The sequence below is a fragment of the Dreissena polymorpha genome, chromosome 4, assembly GCF_020536995.1.
Source record: "Dreissena polymorpha isolate Duluth1 chromosome 4, UMN_Dpol_1.0, whole genome shotgun sequence".
Lineage (NCBI taxonomy): Eukaryota > Metazoa > Mollusca > Bivalvia > Myida > Dreissenidae > Dreissena > Dreissena polymorpha.
Window position 1 is genome coordinate 1,587,191 of NC_068358.1, and position 21,563 is coordinate 1,608,753.

The 21,563-nt window shown below is 35.4% G+C and overlaps 2 protein-coding genes across 6 annotated transcripts in view; one reads left to right on the forward strand and one right to left on the reverse strand.

Annotated features, from left to right (window-relative positions):
* LOC127876197 (uncharacterized) overlaps nucleotides 1-21,563 on the reverse strand; it is a 247,181-nt gene that overhangs the window by 94,591 nt on the left and 131,027 nt on the right. The gene's annotated exons all lie outside the window — the stretch shown is intronic.
* LOC127876188 (histone-lysine N-methyltransferase PRDM9-like) lies at nucleotides 1,417-19,182 on the forward strand. The gene is made up of 9 exons (XM_052421215.1): nucleotides 1,417-1,602; nucleotides 4,669-4,750; nucleotides 7,132-7,964; nucleotides 8,443-8,525; nucleotides 9,366-9,450; nucleotides 10,580-10,644; nucleotides 11,778-11,975; nucleotides 13,653-13,818; nucleotides 17,076-19,182. The coding sequence occupies exons 3-9, from the start codon at nucleotides 7,133-7,135 to the stop codon at nucleotides 18,050-18,052; spliced, it is 2,406 nt and encodes an 801-aa protein (XP_052277175.1). The 5' UTR covers nucleotides 1,417-1,602; nucleotides 4,669-4,750; nucleotide 7,132; the 3' UTR covers nucleotides 18,053-19,182.

Genomic DNA, 21,563 nt, shown 5'->3' on the forward strand with positions numbered 1-21,563 from the left:
AACTTTGACGCCGACATTTGGTCCCAGAAAGGTTATGTGTCTAAACAAAGCCTGCTAATGTAGATAATGCATTCAGCATCTTCCTCTACACACGAGATTGATGTTGGCAAAACCATACAACGCACACAAAAATCAGATAGGGCCTAGCCGACAGAGTTTGATATTGATATTGAGCTATTTCTTAAGGACCGAATAAAACACATGTGCCCCTAAAAGAGCACAAAAACAGGTGTTGAAACTGAAAGTTTTGGCAAAAAGGGTTGTGTCCGCAAACCATGCAAAACAAAATGACTTCGGTTATCGCAAACTGACGTTGGTTATCGCAAACTGACTTTGGTTATCGTCAAGATACACATACCACACAGTCATGTCCTTAATACAATGGATATAATGCGCGGTTATTCAGAGAGCATGCATGTATATATGAAACCTGCAGACCGAGACATGATAATCAGTGTGCAGAATCAACGGGATTATCAAGGATTTACACACGGGATGGACAGAGTGTAAACACAACGTAAAGAACTTTATTTTTGCAAATATCTCAAAGTATTGAAATTCATTTGAAAAATGTTTAGTGCATAAAAGACAGCTTTTCTTGCAGTTTGTGTCGATATCTTCAGGTCTAAGAATAAAGCTTCGAATACGTCTTAAATCGGTGACAACATTTCACTTTGCGTAAAGCATTATCGTGCAGTATACATGAGTTGTTTTAACAAAAGCACAGGCTTATGAAATAAAGTAAATGTTATGTATTTCACATTGTCATAAGCAGTATTTCACATTGCCAAAAGCAGCATAAAAATCTGTCTTTTATGCACTATAGTCGATATTCTTGCGAAAAATTGTTAAAAAAAGTTATTTTTTTAAAAGCAGCACTTACCGGTGTGTATACATCCATTAATGTTTAATTTGGAACCCAACAAAGTCGCGTTATCCTGCACCCTGATAATGACATCCCTACAAAAGGCAACAGTCTTATCAAGCTGGTGTACATACCGAATTTATAACATGGATTCTGTATCTTTTTTAATTCTCAATGTTTGCCGGTATGTGGACCAGTCTTCCATACAAATAGCCAAAGACTTCACTTCGCTTCCAAAATTCTCATGTATTGATTAAGAGGGTCGATACTACGGAAAGACCTGCTGTATCAAATCTACATGTTTGAAAAATTGCATGCGTTTCTTTTTTTTGGTAAAAGAAATATATGGCTATTGAAATTCATTAACTGGCATTTGGTAGCAGCAAAGACCTATGCAATATATTTTATAGGTGTTTGGTAGCAGTAGATGCTTCATTTTATTACATGAAAATCTTGAATAGAAAAAAACTTTAAACAAAATTTTATCATGGGAACCAGACTGCGTGATGTTACCGTTTGGAAATGTGACCGTAATGACCCATCCAAAAATTCTTCGCTATATAAAATTACGTATCTTTAGGGCAGGGGTAACCTATGGTCTTTAAAACTCAATTATATATTAATAAGATGTATTTCTTGTGTTAGATTTTAGATTTAGATTTGTGTGTATGAAATGTACAAGAACAATGCGAATGACTGTTCAAACGAAGTGTGCACGTTTGTAATGTATTTTCGTGGTAATCAGATCGATAATTGGATGTGTTGTTGCAAGTTTGTTTTTTGATGATCGCTTTACGGTAGACTTATGCGAACATGCATCGATTTATTCCTTAAGTATGAAGTCTTCTGCGTTGTTTGATACCAGAATTGTGCCAATCGGTTGAAAATTGATGGGGTAGTGAGCTTCGGAAATTGGCTGGTATGCCGAAATCAGCAATTCAAGTGTCTAAGTCGCATACCTTGTTATATATATATATATATATATATATATATATATATATATATATATATATATATATATATATATATATATATATATAATTAAAAAACAAAACAAAAATTCGACGAACTTTTTTTGTCATGGGGGGTAGTAGCTAATGCCGAATGCCTGTGTTTTTCATTAAAAATGAGATGGGTGGGGGGAAAGATCAAGGGCCAAAGTATCACAAGTGAAGAAGCCAGCCTTGTCTTTGGTTGTATTTTCAATGTAAGTTGCCTATGTTATGACACTGACACAAAAATGGCCAGGCTTTCTTGTGTCACTTTCTATGGATTTAACTGTTTGTGGCCATTTGTAACTCGACTTTTCGTCCCACTGATAATATTTCGACAGATTGCTGTAAATAATACCGTTTAGGTGTGAATCATAACGGGAAACTTCCGCACATTTTATTGTCACCTCTGTACAACGTAAAAACTACATTGTGTTATTTCAAGATTATTTATTCAGGTTAAATGTAAAATCAGCGTTATAGATAATTTTTGACCCATGGGGGTAAATACCCCCACTTTTTAAAGCTTGGGGGTAAATTGTCAAATTTTGCCTTGCTTGAAGGGTAATTTTCTAAACGTAAAACAAAACTATAGCTGGGGTACAGACACACTACTTTCAGGGTTGGCATATTGACCGGTCAATTGAGTATTGACCGGGCTGGTGATCAATACCTGGTTAAAACCGGTCAATACTGGTCATTATTGGTCAATACTGGTCGATTGAAAATTGTAGCATTTAAACATCACAAAGCTATTTAATATTAAATCAAAAATTATTCTGTAATTGATAAACTTTTTTTTAAAAGTAATTTATTGAAAAAATAATCTTTAAAGCTGTAAAAATTACTTCTTTATTATTTATGGAAACGGCCTCAAATACATAAGGACTAAGGCAATATCTTCATCTCAGTGTATCACATCTGTAACTAAAGTATTATTACTATTGTAGTTACCATAGTATTTCACTTATCTATTGATATATCTATTTGATAAGCAGATGGACAAACAGAACTCTTTGTTTTCTAGGGTCATAAATCTGGCCCCTAAGCCTTAATTGGTAATAAAATGCATTCAGTGTTATGTCTCTGATATTGACAATGAAGCAAATCTGCCCTTAGGCTATTTCATATCACTCACACAAAAGGAGATTACTTGCTATTAATTAAATAGTTACTTCTAACTTGTCTCCTTTCTGTATTAAGAGGGTTTTTTCCTTTCGTATTTAAAAGTTCTATTAGTATTCAAATGAATACGCAATCAAAGTTCTTGATTTTGACAGCTCTTCTCTGCAATTATTTTTTTCTTTTAATAATTATTTCTTATTATGTTTTTTTTATATCAATGGAAAATAAAAGGTTTTTTGACTATTTTGTTTAAAAAGTATTAAATGAAATCTATGCAAAAATACATGACAAGTAAGAGTCATGTAAAAAGGTTCCATTTTAGGCCCTATTATCAGTTTTGGGTGCCCCAACCTGTATAGGTTAGAAGACTGTGGGGACAGTGGGGCATAAGGAATAACTCATACACAGTAATTGACAGGTTCTTGTTGAATCAAGCACAGAATTATCTGAGCATTCATAATTCATTAGAATTGAAAAAAAAGTTCAATCAACCAGAAAAATCCAATTGACCACCTTTGACTAATTTGAAAATTTTTGAAAGATTTGCTTACAAATTGCATGAACAGGTATAAAATAGTCGGTATTAATAGCTTAAGACATTATTGGCAACATGTCTGTTTAATTTATGTTATCAATATTGTTTAATTAGGCATGGAATATTAATCAAAATTAGGGGTTAAGTTCAATCGACCAGTATTGACCAGTAATGACAACTTAGGGAGTATTGACCGGGGCGGTTTTAACCGGTAAAAACCGCCGGTTAAAACCGGGGGCGGTCGATTGGTGTGCCAACCCTCACTACTTTAATCATGTTAAACACAATAAACCATAGACACACTACTTTAATCATGTTAAACACAATAAACCATTAACTATGTGTATTCCTTCATAGTAGCAGGTTTCTTAAAGTTTTTTTTTAAATGTGCTTGATTTATAGGCTTCCACCACTGTGAGCCACGGAAAACTTTTTTGCCAACTTTCAACAGTTGGTTTATTAGTGTTTAAGTGTTTCCTTTTTTATTTGAAAACAGAGGAAATTAAATCATTCAGTATTGGCAGTACAATGTTTTTACTCGATACAATTTTTGCCGTATAAAAATAATCAATTTTACTTAGAGAAGTAATTTGTTTTGGCTTCGAAGAAGCCATGCTGACCTCTTCATGCGTCTAGATGATACAGAGTATACATACCGACTAGCTAACTATTTCTACAATCCAGCAGACATATTATCTCTAATTTTTACTACTACCAGTCTCATATTTTGGCAAAAGACTATCAGCTGTTTATATTTTTTGTTAAAGTTGTACGCAGTGAATTTACATCATTTGCGTAAGTCCAGATTGGCTTGCTTAAATGTACTCACGGAAATGATAAATTGAGCGTATCTTGATTGTTCTAATGCGTATATTACGCTGATACGCAGCTTAATTAGAACGCTGCTTTACATGCATTTCAAGCGTTTTCAAGATGATTTAAAAAAATACACCAACAAAATGTATTTCAGTTGAAGATTTTACATATTTCATTTTATACATTAAAAATATAGAGAGTTCTTTTACTAATTCTTCTCTTTATTTTACATGTTTATATTATACATTTACAATATGGAAAGTGAATACATACATATATTTAAAAAATGTTTCGATGCACAAGTGCACAAATATATACAAAAATACACATTTCAGAATTCCTTTTCGTCGTGGATCTGGTCATGTGTTGTGTCCGGTTCCAGGCCTATGATGTGACTGCATGCTCTCAGTAGTAAAAGTAAACCATTTTTATATTTCTTATACATAAATATAATTGTTGACACTGTAGCAATTTACTACATTACTATACATCCCGTTCTGACTCACACCTATATAGTATTATTCACACTTATCTGGCCATATATTATCAGTCATTGAAATTCAGATTTAAAGCTACAAGCAAGTCGGGCTAGTACTATGGGAATTTGAACAAGCCCGAGTCAGTTTTTACTAGCCCAAACATTTTTGTTAAAAATGCAGATAAACATAACATAAAATATCCAAAGAAGCATTCATTTATTCAATCTATAGAATACAATACAATTCTCTTATTAATTTCATCCTCATCCAATTTAGCTTCCTCGTCATCTGAGCCAGCCTCTTTCGGATCCTGAAATAAGAAGAAATTAATTTCACACAGGGATTTCAATCAAATCACAATTATAAATATACATAAAGTTTAGGTAAATAATTAGCAGAAATGTATCCAATATATCCATGTAAAAGAGAGCGCAAACCTGAACCACCAGAAAATATATAAGCAATTTAGTGCCAGGTTATTCTACAAAAAGCCAGTTGACAAATGCGTCAATCACAGTTACCTCAGATTCGCATTCCTCGACGATGTACTTCAATGACAACTGTTTGGCCATTACTCTCTGTGTCCCGAACGCAACGCAAAACATTTATTTTACATAATAGTAATCGGGGAACCACAATACCATGCGCTTTATGCGCAGTAATCCAATTATCGGCTGATTGCCCAGCACGTGTGCACAGTGAGTTAAAACATAAGCGGCTGTTTATTTAAGCGGCTCAAAACTTTGTTTACAAATATTGAAAATGAAAGTGGAACTCGTTTTCTGTTTAATGAATTGTACAAGCACGCCGGGCTTGTAATATTGGATTTCCTACAAGCCCGAAAGAAAAAATACTAGTTTTTTGCTGTCGGACTAGTGCGAATTTCGACGACTGTATTATCAGTTGGATGAAACATCTACCCATTTTCAGCACAAATATCAGTGGCACATATCGGGAGTGGAACAAAACGTTCATAAACTTTTATGAGGGTTTAATTCAAGTTAATTCTATTAGTTTTATTTTAATTTTGTTTTACTTTAATAATACACATGAAAAACACGGAAAATAATCTTTCACATGTAATAATGTCAATTGATTGTGTTCATGAATTAAAAAAAAAAAGATTTAAAATCAAGTGTTGTTTGTTGCAGCTTATGTTTATTTAATTATTTATAGTCATTGTTTTAATATTTTATCAATGACAAGTTATTTTTCACCTATTTCAATAATTATATTATAAGGTAACAATGAAAATGTATTGTTATTGTTTTCTTATTGATGAGCTTGAAGCCGTGTTCATGACCACTAATATCTACTCGAACCCGCTAACTTAGTGTTACCACGTTTGAGCGAAAGCAAATCGGTCGATACCATAATCATCGCTATTACTTGACGATGAAACAAAATGGTAACAACAAGGAACACACCTTACTATGTCAAGATAAAGTTTCCGAAACCATGCAAAATGAATCATTTAGGGATTGGCTTCTAATGCACAGTGCGCATTACCCGGTATTGTTGACAAGAGCCCTTTTTTAAAGCGAGATTATATGATTTTGTCAAATATTTATGAATTTTTATGAAATGTGTAAAAAACTTATACATATATTTCAATTAAAATTAAAATAAAAATTAAAAAGAACATGTGTCGAAAAATGCAAAATAAGCCAGATATTTAATTCTGAAATCGAAAATGTCTGTACAGTCGAATTCGCCAGCATGTATATCATGCATGTAAGATTTGAATGTAAATTTAGTTTTAGTGCAGATTCGTTCATACGACACAAAGACACAATTTTGTTTTAAGGATCATTTTAATTTCCTGCAACGATATCTATTCATACTAGTGATACTACACACGAACACTAACTCCGATCCTAATGAAAAGACGAATGCTTTGGTTATTGTAGGAAAATATATTATACAAAATATCTTCGTCACAATCGGCTCGGGTACAAATTTGTCTTTGCTGCATTTTATTAAATTTGTCTTCAAATTCAATGCATAATTTTTCTTGCCTATTTTGCGTTATTGTAACATGTTTTTATCAATATGTTACCTGTACAATTTAAAAAATATAAAAATCGTATAATCTTGCTGAAAAACAAGTTGGCCTACCTAAACAATTCATATCTCAACCCTGCATACAAAAAATATTGAAAAAAAACACACACATACAGTTGTATATATCAAGATTAGTTTTTCAGATCACTTAATGCAATGATTGTAAATGTAAAGTGGTGTGCAATACTTTTGCACATTTGTAAGTGTTGTGACCCTATCTGTCTTATGAAATTGACTATGTATGAACATTTTCAGAATGACACATACACGGAAAAGAGTGGCGGCCTCCAAAAAGTTCAAAATGAGAAAACGAAAGACAGAAAGCAATACCTGGGAAAGTGACCTTAAAAGCAAGTGTACAATTAGAAAGGACTTTGATTCCAAAACCAAAACTAGTGTAAACACTATATCAGCTAGCGTAAGTTCAGAGACATTAAATTCAGACCAAACAATAGATGACTTGAACTCTGTTTGTGTCAAAATTGAGACTGATGAATGGTATAATACGGCTTCTGATTTTTATTCTGATTGTGCCAAATCAAAACAGGTTCTATGGGAAGAGAGACATCCAGATTGCAACAAACAAGATGGCTTCACCTCTGAATGTGTGAAATCAGAACAGATGGAATGTGAAGTTATGCGTCAAGATGTTACCAGCCAAGCTTGCTTCAATTCTGTATGTGTGAACAAAAATACGACTTTCAATTCAAATGCACACGATGGGCTCCATTCTGTCTGTGGGGCAACACAACCGTTTCTAAATCCAATTACAGACCAGGGTTATATAACAACATATGACTTCAATAATGAATGTGGTATAGCTAAACAGTATATAAAGACAGAAACAGACAATGGAAATACAACATCAAATGATCACAATGCTTTATGTGATCATACGTATTCAAAAACACCTGAGAATCAAGCTAAGCTGGCGGACCTTAATTCTGTATATTTGACAAGGGAAGAAATTGAACTTTCAAATGTTGAGGAATATAGTGCTAAATCAGCTGTGGGTGGAGGGACAATACAAATGGACCAATACTCCAACTTAAATGTTCCAAGACATTCTAACTCGGAAAAAGATGGAGGTGAATTATGTGCACTCAATAACTCAAACTATTAAAATCGGATGACCATGAAGCTTTTTAATTATGTAATAATATTAAAGCATAGTTTTTACAACAAGCCAGATTGCAAAAATTAAGCTGTTCGTAGCAATGGCCCATTATTTGTAAAAAGGCTTAATTTACCTTGCCTGCTCACTTAATCCGATTGTTTACATGGGATAATTATGAAACTTGGTGGCTTTGTTTGTGGGCATTAACTTTCCACCAAGTTTGATAATCAGCTAAATTGCATAAAGCCCTTCCATATTAAGACCCTTGCATTATAAAGTACATTAGTTTATGGTGCCCTTGTTTAAGTGTGTTATTTATGGATACTCAATACACTTGAAATCCAGTGTAAGAAAAAAGAGTCACACAAAATCCATATTTTGACGAAAAAATGGTGTTGAAAAAGTTACTTGGTAATAACAGAAGTTTAATTTTAATGATATGCTTGCAGAGAATGCTGTGACAAGGACTGCATCCCCTTTCCTGGAACCAACTAAGATTAAATTGGAGGAAAATGGTGACCATGTGAAGAATGTATGTATAAGTTACCACTAACCAGGATTGTGTTTTCCTCTTATTGCAATCAATTATAGGGAGGTATTGAGCACTGTACTGGTCCGTACCTACATGTGTCTGTCCTGAAGATTCTGGCTCCATTTTATCTTTTACAACTGGGTGGATCTTTGACTGTTGAATGACTTTCATGTGTGATTATCATAAAGAAAGGAACATTGGCTGCAACAAGATTTACAGAATAAAGGTCCTTGGTCTGTTTTTCTGCATAAGAAAATATAGTCCCGAAATGTTTGTGTTTTTAAAATCTTAAGCTGCTTGGCGGAATTTGCTTAAACGTTCACTGCCTGATTAATCTTAGTGTAAAGACGATGGTTAAGAATAAAATTTTAGCTGTAACCAGTATTTGCAGAATACGTTCCCTTTGTCTGTTGTTTAGGTAGAGTGTGTTTGTGAATGAGATATTTTATAGCTGTCCGCCTGTTGCATGGAATGCTTTTTATGCCCCCCTTCGAAGAAGAGGGGGTATATTGCTTTGCACATGTCGGTCGGTCTGTCGGTCTTTCTGTCGGTCGGTCCGTCCACCAGGTGGTTTCCGGATGATAACTCAAAAACGCTTGGGCCTAGGATCATGAAACTTCATAGGTAAATTGATCATGACTCGCAGATGACCCCTATTGATTTTGAGGTCACTAGGTCAAAGGTCAAGGTCAAGGTCACGATGACCCGAAATAGTAAAATGGTTTCCGGATGATAACTCAAGAACGCTTAGGCCTAATTTGTTTTTATTTAAAGATCAATGTTATCGGAATAAAATGTGTTAAACGTTATGTATATTATTCATATTCAACACCATTGCAGAGAATGAAGAAAAAAGGGTCCACAGAAAAAGACAAGACATACAGTCAAGAGAGGAACCTAGCCACCTGTAATGACCTTGGACCTTGTAATTATGACCATTTTCTCTGTAAGCCTTGGAACAAAACATCCATTACCTGTATCTTGCACTAGAAAGTCTCACATAAGATCAACAAACAAAACAATATTTTTTAGCTCCCCGAGCACTTAGTTTACAAGTTGAGCTAAAGTGGTAAGTTTGGTGTCATGTGTTGTGCATGGTCAACATTTGGCTTATTACCACTCTACAGACACCAGTTAAATCAATATAGAGAAAACTGTGTCAGTATGTTTATAGTGAAAATATTGAGACCGAATTATAACCAGGGTCAAGTAGGTTAAAAACTATGCTAATTTGTTAAAACATTGAAAATCTGTATTACTACTCTGGAAGACATTTATTAATCAATCTTGATGAAACTTGGTAAAAATTCTAAATTTGGTATAATTCGACATTATATTGGGTTAAGTTGAGTGATAACTAGGACAGCAGGTCAAATTGTGCAAACCTTCGAACCCTTTAAAGCCTGGTTTATGATTCGATCTTGATAAAACTTGCTCAGAATTTTTATATAACAATATCAAGGCCAAGTACAACTACAGGTAAAAACTAGGTCGCTGGGTTACCATATCACAAGCCATATAAAAAGTTAATCTTAAAGAACATTGGTCAGAATTTTAAATTGAGGGTAGCTTGTTAAGGTATTGCTCAGATGTGGTAAAAAAATATGTTCATATGTCAAATCTGAGAAAATTAGTGATACACTTCAATTGCCTCATTTGTGGCTGTTTTGGATTAAACTTGTTTCTTTTTCTTATCTAAGCCTAAATTAAAAGCGGGTCACATGAAGTAACAAACTATAAAGTCACAAGGTCAAATTATTGACCTATTTTTACATTTGTACCTTGAACATGAGTCAGATTTTGTGTTGCAAATAACTCAGAAGGTAAAAGAGCATTTGATTGAACCATATGAGCTTATTATGTGAACCGATGACTCTGGGAATAGAAATAAAGGGTCTTGTGATGCAAAGGCTGTCTTTCAGATATTTTCTAAATTAGCGGTTTTATACTTTTCATTATAAATATAAGTGGGTTCTTTAAATCTGATGTTCTTGTAGCTGATATAAGTCTTTGACTAAGTTTGATTATTGCAAAGTGTTTATTTTCTCCCTTAGACTGTGGAGAGTTTGAAGGGAACTGCCCTGTCCATGGACCCTATAACTACATACAGGACAAAGAGGTGAAGCTGTATTCAATGTAAAAACATGAACTACATGTTGTAGTGTTCTAATGTTATCTTATTGTAGTGTAGAGGTTTGTAATACAAATGTATATAGTCAAATGGCTTAATAACAACACAAGTGTGAGATTATATATTTAATAGCATTCTAATGATGCTTAACTCTACAACTACTAATAATGATGTTACCCCAAGCAATACATACAAGAGACTGAAAGTGCGGGCTGTCTGCATCTTTGTTATTAGTAACCCTTGGGTATGTCAATAAGCTTTAGCCTGTATCTATGTATCTGGATCATGGAACAGTAGAAAAATAAGAAAAACAAGAGATGTGTTCGTCAGAAACACAATGCCCCCTATTGCGTCGCTTTGAAATAAAATTATTTTTTTTTGACCTTTGACCTTGAAGGATGACATTGACCTTGAACTTCCACCACTCAAAATGTGCAGCTTCATGAGAACGCCACTTTGAATTTTTTTTTGTTGACCTTTGACCTTGAAGGATGACCTTGACCGTGAACTTCCACCACTCGAAATGTGCAGCTTCATGAGATACACATGCATGCCAAATATCAAGTTGCTATCTTCAATATTGAAAACGTTATGGCCAATGTTCAAAGTTTTCGGACGGACAGATGCCATATATTTGACATTTGACCTTGAAGGATGACCTTCACCTTTCACCACTCAAAAGTTTTTGGACGGACGGACAGACGCCATATATTAGACATTTGACCTTGAAGGACAACCTTGAACTTCCACCACTCAAAATGTGCAGCTTCATGAGATACACATGTATGCCAAATATCAAGTTTCTATCTTCAATAATGCAAAAGTTTTGGCCAACGTTTAAGTTTTTCCGGACGGACGGACAGACTGACATAGACACATACTGACTGACGGACAGTTCAACTGCTATATGCCACCCTACCCGGGGCATAAAAACAAACATATTACTAATATGGTATCATGATAAAGTATCAGTATAAAGTATCATTGGCATATGAGACTGTTACTTAGAAAGTGTTTTACCGATTATTCAGTCGATTAATATAAGAAATGCCTTAAATATGCACTTATTGTTCTAATACAAAAGAGTGTTTACACTACATATACTGTAATATAAACTGCAGGTGCCAGAAAAAGACCCTCTTAAAGCTGAGCATACCTTGCCAGATTGCCTTGAAATCAAAACATCCAAAATAGCTGGAGCTGGTCTTGGAGTGTTTTCCAAGGAGAAACTGGAATCCAGGATCATGTTTGGACCGTATGGCGGAGATATCATAATCATCACTGACAACCATAAGTCAGGGTATTGCTGGCAAAGGAAGGTGATGCTAAGCTTGATGCATTGTTACCTATTTGTAGTTTGAAATGCGAGGCTAATCTAAAAAAAGTCTTGATGTTAGAAAATACAGTCCTGAATTTTCCACAAATGAATTCTCTATCCAGCAGTCTATAGAGGGGACCGTTCCAAGGCGGTGACCACAGCTTTATTCATATTTTGTGTTTATGTTGGTTTGTATTGTGCTGTATTGTGCTGTTTTGTACTGTTTGGGCAATCGGTCACTTACCTTAAATAAAGGACCAACTAATTGTTTTTAATAAAAATTCAATACTGCTCCAGCAGCTGGAGTTTCACTTCTTTATATTTTATTATACCGCCACAGAGTGAGAGGCATTAAACATTATACTTGTCCGTCTGTCTGTTCACTCCAAAGCTTGTAATTTAAATACTCTTAAGCTAATGGTTTGATCTTAAGCATACTGTTTATTGTGTAGATGATTGTAAAATAAAGGCATTGAACATTCCAGGAGTTTTGGCAGGATTGTGGTTTTTTGTCTATAGTACAATTCTGACGCGTGTGTTGTCAATGCCTCTTTATCTATTTGGTGATTCTTGTTCAAACTTTCGAATATGAATAACCTTAATGCATAGATGATTGCAACACCAAAAAAAGTTTGTTGCAGGAAGTTTTGGCAGAATTATCGCATTTGTCTGTTTTACCACTATGGAATATCCCAACATTGTTTTTATGCCCCCGGATCGAATGATCGGGGGTTACGGGGTATATTGTTTTTGGCCTGTTTGTTTGTCATTGTATGTGTGTGTCTGTGTGTCTGTCCCAAAACTTTAACATTGGTCATAACTTTTGCAATATTGAAAATAGCAACTTGATATTGGGCATGCATGTGTATCTCATGGAGATGCACATTTTGAGGGTTGAAGGGTCACGGTCATCCTTCAAGGTCAAAGGTCAAATATATGGCTTCATAGGGGCACAGTAGGAGGCATTGTGTTTCACAAACACAGCTCTTGTTTTCAACTTATCTTTACCTACCAGGTTGATATTGATCAAATTTTTCTAGAGATAATAGTTATGAAAGTAACTTTTTTTGTGATAAGATTTGGCAGAGTTATGGGCCTTTGTTTGGTTTCCACTATAGAATACATAGTCCCAAATATTACATTTTAATTACTCTAAAGTGATTGGAAGAGTTTTCTCAGACTTTAAAAGTTGATTGTTATTAGTGTGCAGATGGTTGTTAAAAGAGAAATTTTGACAGCAATAGCTTTGACTGAATAATGGCCTTTTCTGTTTGTCTACTGTGGAATTAATTATTGCTTTGACTGTGTCCAAATGTATGTTGTTTGGGCATCAGTATCTGTTACACATTTCTAGCTAATATGTTATCATGCTGGCATGTAAAGATTTCACACATCTTGTGAAGCTGATTCATTATATAAAACAAGTGTGTAATTCCAAAGGGTTAAAGTACTGTACTATTTTACATGAATGATAGTAAAAAAACAACATATTACTAAGTATGTTTGTGCGGTATGAAATATTGTATGATCATTGCCGCTGTTAAGTTTATCAGTGCATTGTTTTGTTTTTTTGTCTATCTATGTTGCTCTTTATAAGAAGCATTTTGGGTATCAGGTTTTCTTGTGTATCAATCATATTTACTGTTGGTTGTTTATAGTAAGATTCTATGCAATTCAGATCTATAAGGATGGCAAAGGGAGTCACTTTGTGGATGCCCAGAACAAAGCCACCTCTAACTGGATGAGATATGTGAACTGTGCTATGACGGAGGCAGATCGGAACCTTGTAGGATTGCATTACAAAGGAGGCATCTATTACTGCACATTTAAGCCAGTTTCACCAGGTATATACCCCCTTTTGTATGACTAAAGATATAAATGTTCAATGTGGATCTGTCTGATTAGAGCAGTCTCAACTTGGTTATACGGGTTCAATTGACATGACGCCTTATCTATGATCGCTCCGCCCACTAGAATTGATCCACCAATCAGGGATCGATTAATCGGGTGCACTCGTTAGCAACGACCTGTCCGCCATTTTCTAGACAAGCTACATGTTTAGGTTCACTTTTATTCCAACGAGTTTCTTTTGTTTTCCTCTTTAAAAAAACGATTAAAAATGGTTAAACAGTGTCAATGGGGATTATTTAACTCGGACAATCGATATCCTGAAAGATTAGTTGGTGACATTAAATTTATATGGTTTCCAAAGCCGAAAAGAGATCTTGAGAAGTGTAAGAGATGTATAAATACATGCGGTCGTCACCACGAACAACTGAACGTCAACACTGTCAAAGACAATTATAGGGTTATTTATTTTTATCGGATATACTAGCAGATGTAAATAGTTTATGTTATCGATCTGATTATCACATAATATTTCACTTAAAAAAAAAAGTTTTATCAGTTACTAGGTCAGAAGCGAGGTTCATCTGCATTACTTAAAGAGAAATAAAACCCAGCATGAAGCCTAATTCATCCTGTGTTTTACTACTCTGATAGTAATGCACTTAATTGACATCATACATGTTATTTGAAGGTGACATGTGATATAATATCTTATTAACGGTATCTACACATTTGCACTGTGGTGTCACCAATAAACGCTTTTAATCCACACTAGGAGCTCGAATGCCTAGATCTCATTTTAAAACGAGTTTCGTTTATTTTGTTCGGATTAAAAAACGGAAATGAAATATGCAAAAACGGTGTAAAAAGGGTTAATGCAACTCTGACATTTGGTATCCAGAAAGATAAGTTAGATGAATTAAATTTATACCATTTCCAAAGCGGCAATGCGGTCTTGACAAGAGCGAGTAGAAGCTTCAAGAATTACCGAGATCCTCTTTATAGAACATTAATTTATTTCACAAACTTGAAATGTCATATAAGCAATAACTAAGCATTATTAAGTATGTATTATGTCACGTGTGCATGTAAAATAATTGAGAATTTTGGTACCCAATTCGTGTAACTTTACGAAATCCCCGTTAAAAATCGCGTTTCTGTGTGTGTTAGAAACAAGTGAAAACCATTTTGTTATTATTTTAATAAAGACGTATCGATAAATGCTATTGTAAAAGAGTTATTATTACTGATATTAGTTATCCAATAAATGCGGTAACTTCGGGGAAGTTGGTACCTGCGCGAGCGTCTGATATTGGTAGCCTTATTAATTTATAATTGCCTGACCGTATTCCATTTCGTACAACGCTAATTTTATATCAGACAATGTCCAAACTTACTGTGTTGTTTTTGCGCTTTAAGTTATAGTGCTTGATAAATGTCCAATGAGCAATGTTTAATATGATTAATATCACTTTTATACGCAATAACATGTGGGATTGAGGTACCCACCCGGCGTCAGAAAGCGCGTAAAACTTCACCGAATTCCCAGTTATAAAGCGCTATTTCGCGTCAAATACACGGGTAGGGGGAATGTCTCGGTAATAATTTTGTTAATAACACGGGTAAATACCGGTGAAGTGTTAATTTATTGCAAATACCACCATTACACGTAATAACGGGTTCGATTTCGGTAAGCGCGCAAGCGTTTGAGAGCGTGTTTAATGTACCGATTTACCCGTTATAAATAGCTGATGTTTTCTTTAATCGTATATTTTTTGCATTTGCAGAATAACTAAATGGCATCAACCCCTTTACAAGTCTAATATGGTGTTAAACAAGTCCATAAAATCATCCGGAATATCGCGTAAATCTATATGCAGTCTATAGGCAAAGAAGCCATTTTGGTGTTAGCTTGTCTAGGTTTTCTTCCCGCTGAGCCACGTGATTAAGTGGGCGGAGCGATCACTGATAAGGCGTCATGTCAATTTCCTGTACGTGGGTGGAAGTTTGTATGATAGTCTTCATACCAGAAAGGTGTTATTTTCTCCGGATTATCCGGATTTCCCCCACAGCGCAACACAGCTATATGAATACCTCAGACTAATAAAAAAAGGTGGACATTATAGCTTTAATTCAAATGTCTTCCCAATATATGCATCCCGGAAAAATGCAACTTTTTGGAAAACCCCACTAATCTGCTGGTACAAATAAACATGACCCATTTATAATCATTTCAAAATCACACACCGTATCAACCGTTATTTTTTAAAGGAAGCTATCATTGGTTGATATAATGGACCAGCGTTGTTTGTACCTGGGTGATAAGTGGGTTTTTCTAAACTCGTGCTTTTCCGGGATCAGTCTATTCTGAGTGCTGCCTTAGACACACTCCAGATCCTTGCATAATGCAGCCTCAGTCGTAAAACTAATAAACGTCATTATATACACAACACTTAATAAAAGGTCAATCTAAGTAATTGAAAAAACCTGCTTCTCACTACGTGTAAACAATCTTTAAAAAATAATGTTTGTTTTACCAACTTGCCTTTCTACTCCAACATTCCCTTTAAATTATTTAACATTTGGAAATAGCAAAAAAACACATAACTAACCAAATCTTTGAGTTTGAATTAAAACCTGTCCTATATTTCAGTCTAAGAATCGAAAATAGAATATGTTGAGATCAACAAGAAGAACGTACAATTTATAAATAATACAATTAACACATTTACACATTTTTATGCTCCCGGTTAGGTGGCATATAGCAGTTAAACTGTCCGTCAGTCAGTATGTCAGTTAGTCTGTCCGTCCGTCCGAAAAAAAATTTAACATTGGCCATAACTTTTTCAATATTCAAGATAGCAACTTGATATTTGGCATGCATTTGCATCTCATGAAGCTGCACATTTTGAGTGGTGGAAGTTCAAGGTCAAAGTCATCCTTCAAGGTCAAAGGTAAAAAAAATAATATTTCAAAGCGGCGTTCTCATAAAGCTGCACATTTTGAGTGGTGGAAGTTCAGGGTCAAGGTAATCCTTCAAGGTCAAAGGTAAAAAAAATTATATAAAATTTCAAAGCGGCGCAAAAGGGGGCATTGTGTTACTGACGAACTCATCTCTTGTTAAGATATAAATGTGGGGTATCAGTCACATTTGTTACAAAGTTCTAGTTGAGACCTCCGGTGTTTGTTGAAAAAAAAGTTTAAGATTTGTAGATGTTTTATAAATAATTTGTTAATATTTCTATTGGTTCAGGTGAGGAGCTGCTGGTCTGGTACAGAGATGAATTAGCCAGAGAACTTGGCCTCATCGGACCCCAAAACCTGTTGAGCAGTTATTCAAGTAAAGACAGTGATCACTTTAAGGAACACATGAGTATACATGCAGGAGAGAGACCGTACACATGTGAGGAGTGTGGTAAAGCATTTAAACAGAGTGATCACTTGAAGAGACACATGATGATACATTCAGGAGAAAGACCCTTCAAGTGTGAGGAGTGTGGCTATGCTTGTAGCCAGAGTAGTACATTAAAGACACACATGAGGATACATACAGGAGAGAGACCGTACAAGTGTGAGGAGTGTGGATATGCTTGTAACAGGAGTTCTGACTTAAAGACACACATGAGGATACATTCAGGAGAGAGACTGAAGAAGTGTGAAGTGTGTGGTAAAGCATTTAAACAGAGTGGTTACTTGAAGACACACATGAGGATACATACAGAAGAGGTACCGTGCAAGTGTGAGGTGTGTGGTAAAGCGTTTAAACACAGTAGTACCTTGAAGAGTCACATGAGGATACACGCAAGAGAGAGACTGTACAAGTGTGAGGAGTGTGGTTATGCATGTAACCAGAGTTCTGACTTGAAGAAACACATGAGTATACATTCAGGAGAAAGACCGTACAAGTGTGAGGAGTGTGGCTATGCTTGTAACCAGAACAGTACATTAAAGACACACATGAGGATACACACAGGAGAAAGACCGTTCAAGTGTGAGGAGTGTGGCTATACATGTAAGGAGAGTAGTACATTAAAGAGACACATGAGGATGCATACAAGAGAAAGACCGTACAAGTGTGAGGAGTGTGGGTATGCATGTAACCAGAGTTATGACTTGAAGAGACACATGCGGATACATACAGGAGAGAGACCATACAAGTGTGAGGTGTGTGGTAAAGCATTTAAACATAGTGGTAGCTTGAAAACACACATGAGGATACATTCAGGATAGAGACCATACAAGTGTGAAGAGTGTGGTTATGCATGTAACCAGAGTTCTGACTTAAAGACACACATGAGGATACATTCAGGGGAGAGACTGTACACGTATGAGGTGTGTGGCTAGGCATGTAACAAGAGTAGTACATTGAAGACACACATGAGGATACATACAGTAGAAAGACCGTTAAGTGTGAGGAGTGTGGTTGTGCTTGTAACCAGAGTAGTACCTTGATGACACACATGAGTATACATGTACATTCAAGATAGAGACTGTACAAGTGTGAGGAGTGTGGTTATGCATATAACCAGAGTAGTACCTTGAAGACCACATGCGGATACGTACAGGAGAAAGACCGTAGTGAGGAGGGTTGTTATGCATGTATCCAGAAAAGTACTTTAAAGACACACATAAGGATACATTTAGGAGAGAGACTGTACAAGTTTGAGGATTTTGGTTATGCTTGTAACCAGAGTATTACCTTGAAGACTTACATGAGGATACATTCAGTAGAGACTGTACAAGTGTGAGGAGTGTGGCTATGCTTGTAACCAGAGTTCTGACTTGAAGAAACACATGAGGATACATACAGAAGAGAGACTGTACAAATGTGAGGTGTGTGGACAGTGTGGTAAAGCATTTAAACATCGTGGTACCTTGACAACACATGAAGATACATACAGAAGAGAGACCGTTCAAGTGAAATGTGTGTGGCTTTTCATTTAAACATAGTAGTCACGTGAAAAAACACTTGATGATACATTGAAGAGAGAAACACGTGTGAGTTGTGGTTATGCATAAAAGAAGAGTGGTCACTTGAAGACACGCATGAGGATACATTCACGAGAATGGCTGTACAAGTGTGAGGAGTGTGGTTCTGCATCTAACACGAGTGGTAACTTGTAGAACACATGAGGATACATAACTGAAGAAATATCTAAAACAGGAAAATATCACAAATCTCTGAAAAGAAGTGTAAGGGCTTATTGTGATTTATATAAACTTGTATAGTAAGATAGCTTAACAATCTTCTCTTAAACGATAAGCCATGAAGGTTTAACATTTGAAAGATAAATTATATTATGTTTCTTTACCAAGTTTGTTAAAATCATGCCCCTGTAATAAAAACTTGCCTTGTCCTGCATCTATTTTGTTTTACGTATTACGTATATACTGAACACTTAGACAATCTTTCTCTCTGAAACTATAAGACCCAGAGTTTTGGTATTGGCATCTAACATAAATTGAGCTTCTGTATTAAGTTTGTTCACAACTGGCACATTGATGTAACCTGTGTTCCAAATATGTAGTAAAACTGACAAAAATCAGTGAAACCCCTATGCACACGGGTTTGGTAGTTAGCATGATACTGGCATGGTTGTTTTCAACCAAGTTTGTTCAAATGGTGCCCCTGATTCAAATTTGGCTCCACCGTGTTGTAACTTGTTTCCTGTACGGTATAAAAGTGAAAGCTTTCAAAATCTCTTAAACTGCAACAGGGTTTTTTTTTACTAAGAAAGTGACGCCGATATTCGGCGTCTTCCCCTACCAGAATTTTTCCCCTCAAAATACAATTTCCCCACCAAAAATATCATTTTTCACCAAAATATAATATTTTCTCTTAAAGAAATGTTTATTTTTCCTTTGGGCATTCGACAATTATCCAATTTGCACCATGTACAACGATCTTTCTCTCTCTCCAGACGAACACAAAAAATCTGGGAATCCCAGTTATTCTTAATATAGCTCTTAACTTACGTCATGTAAACTGGGCAACAATCGTTATAATCATGTGACTATTTTACTGGATACCAGTCTTGCGCGAGAAGGGTGTTTCATCAATAAATCACCGGAAACCAGTCGAATTTTCATCCGGGCTATGTGCAAGCCAAGATATAAACGTGAAAACAGAAAAAAATGTCTCACAATTGGCGTTCTTACACAAACAAAATAAAACAATCGGACTCGGAAGATACTGAACGCATCGAGGCATTTTTTAATAAAGAGTCATCGAAAACCGTTATAACCCAGCAGGATTCTGATGGTAATCAACATCGAACATTGTGAAAGTAGACAATCGGCAGTTGCCGCTCCTTTCCCTTCCAATACTTTAGCAGATCAAGATCGTCAACCCATTCATCATGAAATTGAAATCACAAAATTGACATCGTCACCCGGCCCCAGTACAGAAATATAGTTGAAAACATTTCCCATAATTAGATCTATACCTGCAACTTAATTAAGGACTTTGACTTTAATACGTGTTATATGTGTTGAAGAAAAAAAAAGGACAGAGACAAGCCTCTTTTGATGAGTTATAGACATTGAAATGAACAGTTTTTATTTTTTCCCCTAATATGTCTCTTTCGCACTCTTTTTTCCCCTTTCACCCAGCGTCCAGCGTCTTCCCCTTTCTCTAAAAAAAACCCCTGTGCAAGGCACGATGTTTGGTATGTGACCATTAGATCGTTTTGTTTTCCTCAACCTTTTTTTAAACATTTTGCCCATTTGATTGAAACCGACATTGTGGTAAACTTGTTTGAATTATATATTTGCCAAGTTTGAAAGTGATCGTCGGTCAAGTATTCTTATATGGTTACAGTGAAACCTAGTGAACTCTGTAGAATAGTCGAAATGTAACGGTAACTCAACTTATGTGCATAAACTGTTTATATTAATGACCTGGCTAAAATCACATACGAAGGGCCAGTTTATGTGCGTATGTATACAGCAAGGACATTATTGGCATGTGGATTTGCCTAAAATTGATAACGATAATAAAGCGTATTGGCAGCTAATTACCCACTTTGCTCGTGTACACACCCCTGTAACATAATTTGTGTGCTTGGAATTATGACACTTTCTGTTAACAAACGACGTCACTAGACTATTCACTACATGTTTTTAATCCGTTACACGACTCCTTGTGTAATTAAATGTCTTGCGTTGCGTTTTTCAACGTAAAGGCTATACTTTGTTGTTATGTCGTGAAATTATTAAGTTTACTATATACTTATATATTTTATTTTATAATAATTCAGTTTAAAGCATATATTGAATACACATACATGTATGTCAATGTATTAAATATGCAGGCAACTGTACTAGCAAAGTATATATGTGCCGAAACAATTAAAATCTCGACATGGAACATTAACGGATGGACACAGAACAACCATTTACCCAGGAGGGATATATTAAGTCAACTAAATGCTGATATCGTTTGCCTTACAGAAACAAAATTAAGATCAACGAATACTATTTTAATAGAGATCTACAGGCCATATTTGTTTAACAGGGAAAATTAAAAAAAACAGCAACCTGTGGTTCAGGAGGCGTTGCGATTCTTATTAAAAACACGATTGAAGAAAATTTCTATGTAACGTGTGCTAGCAGAACTTTCGAAGGCATCCTTAGCCTAAAGCTTACGAACAAACTATCATCGTTTGGAATTGTCATTACAGTATGTTATCTACCGCCCGAAGGTTCAGAACGAGGCCAGCACGTGGACGAATTATTTGAT

Bases quoted from the DNA above. Each gene is read 5' to 3' on its own strand.
- LOC127876188 (XM_052421215.1), top strand. From the start codon at position 7,133: ATGACACATACACGGAAAAGAGTGGCGGCCTCCAAAAAGTTCAAAATG. The intron at 8,526-9,365 runs GTATGTATAAGT...ACACCATTGCAG, and splicing joins ATGGTGACCATGTGAAGAAT to AGAATGAAGAAAAAAGGGTC. The intron at 13,819-17,075 runs GTATATACCCCC...CTATTGGTTCAG, and splicing joins ATTTAAGCCAGTTTCACCAG to GTGAGGAGCTGCTGGTCTGG.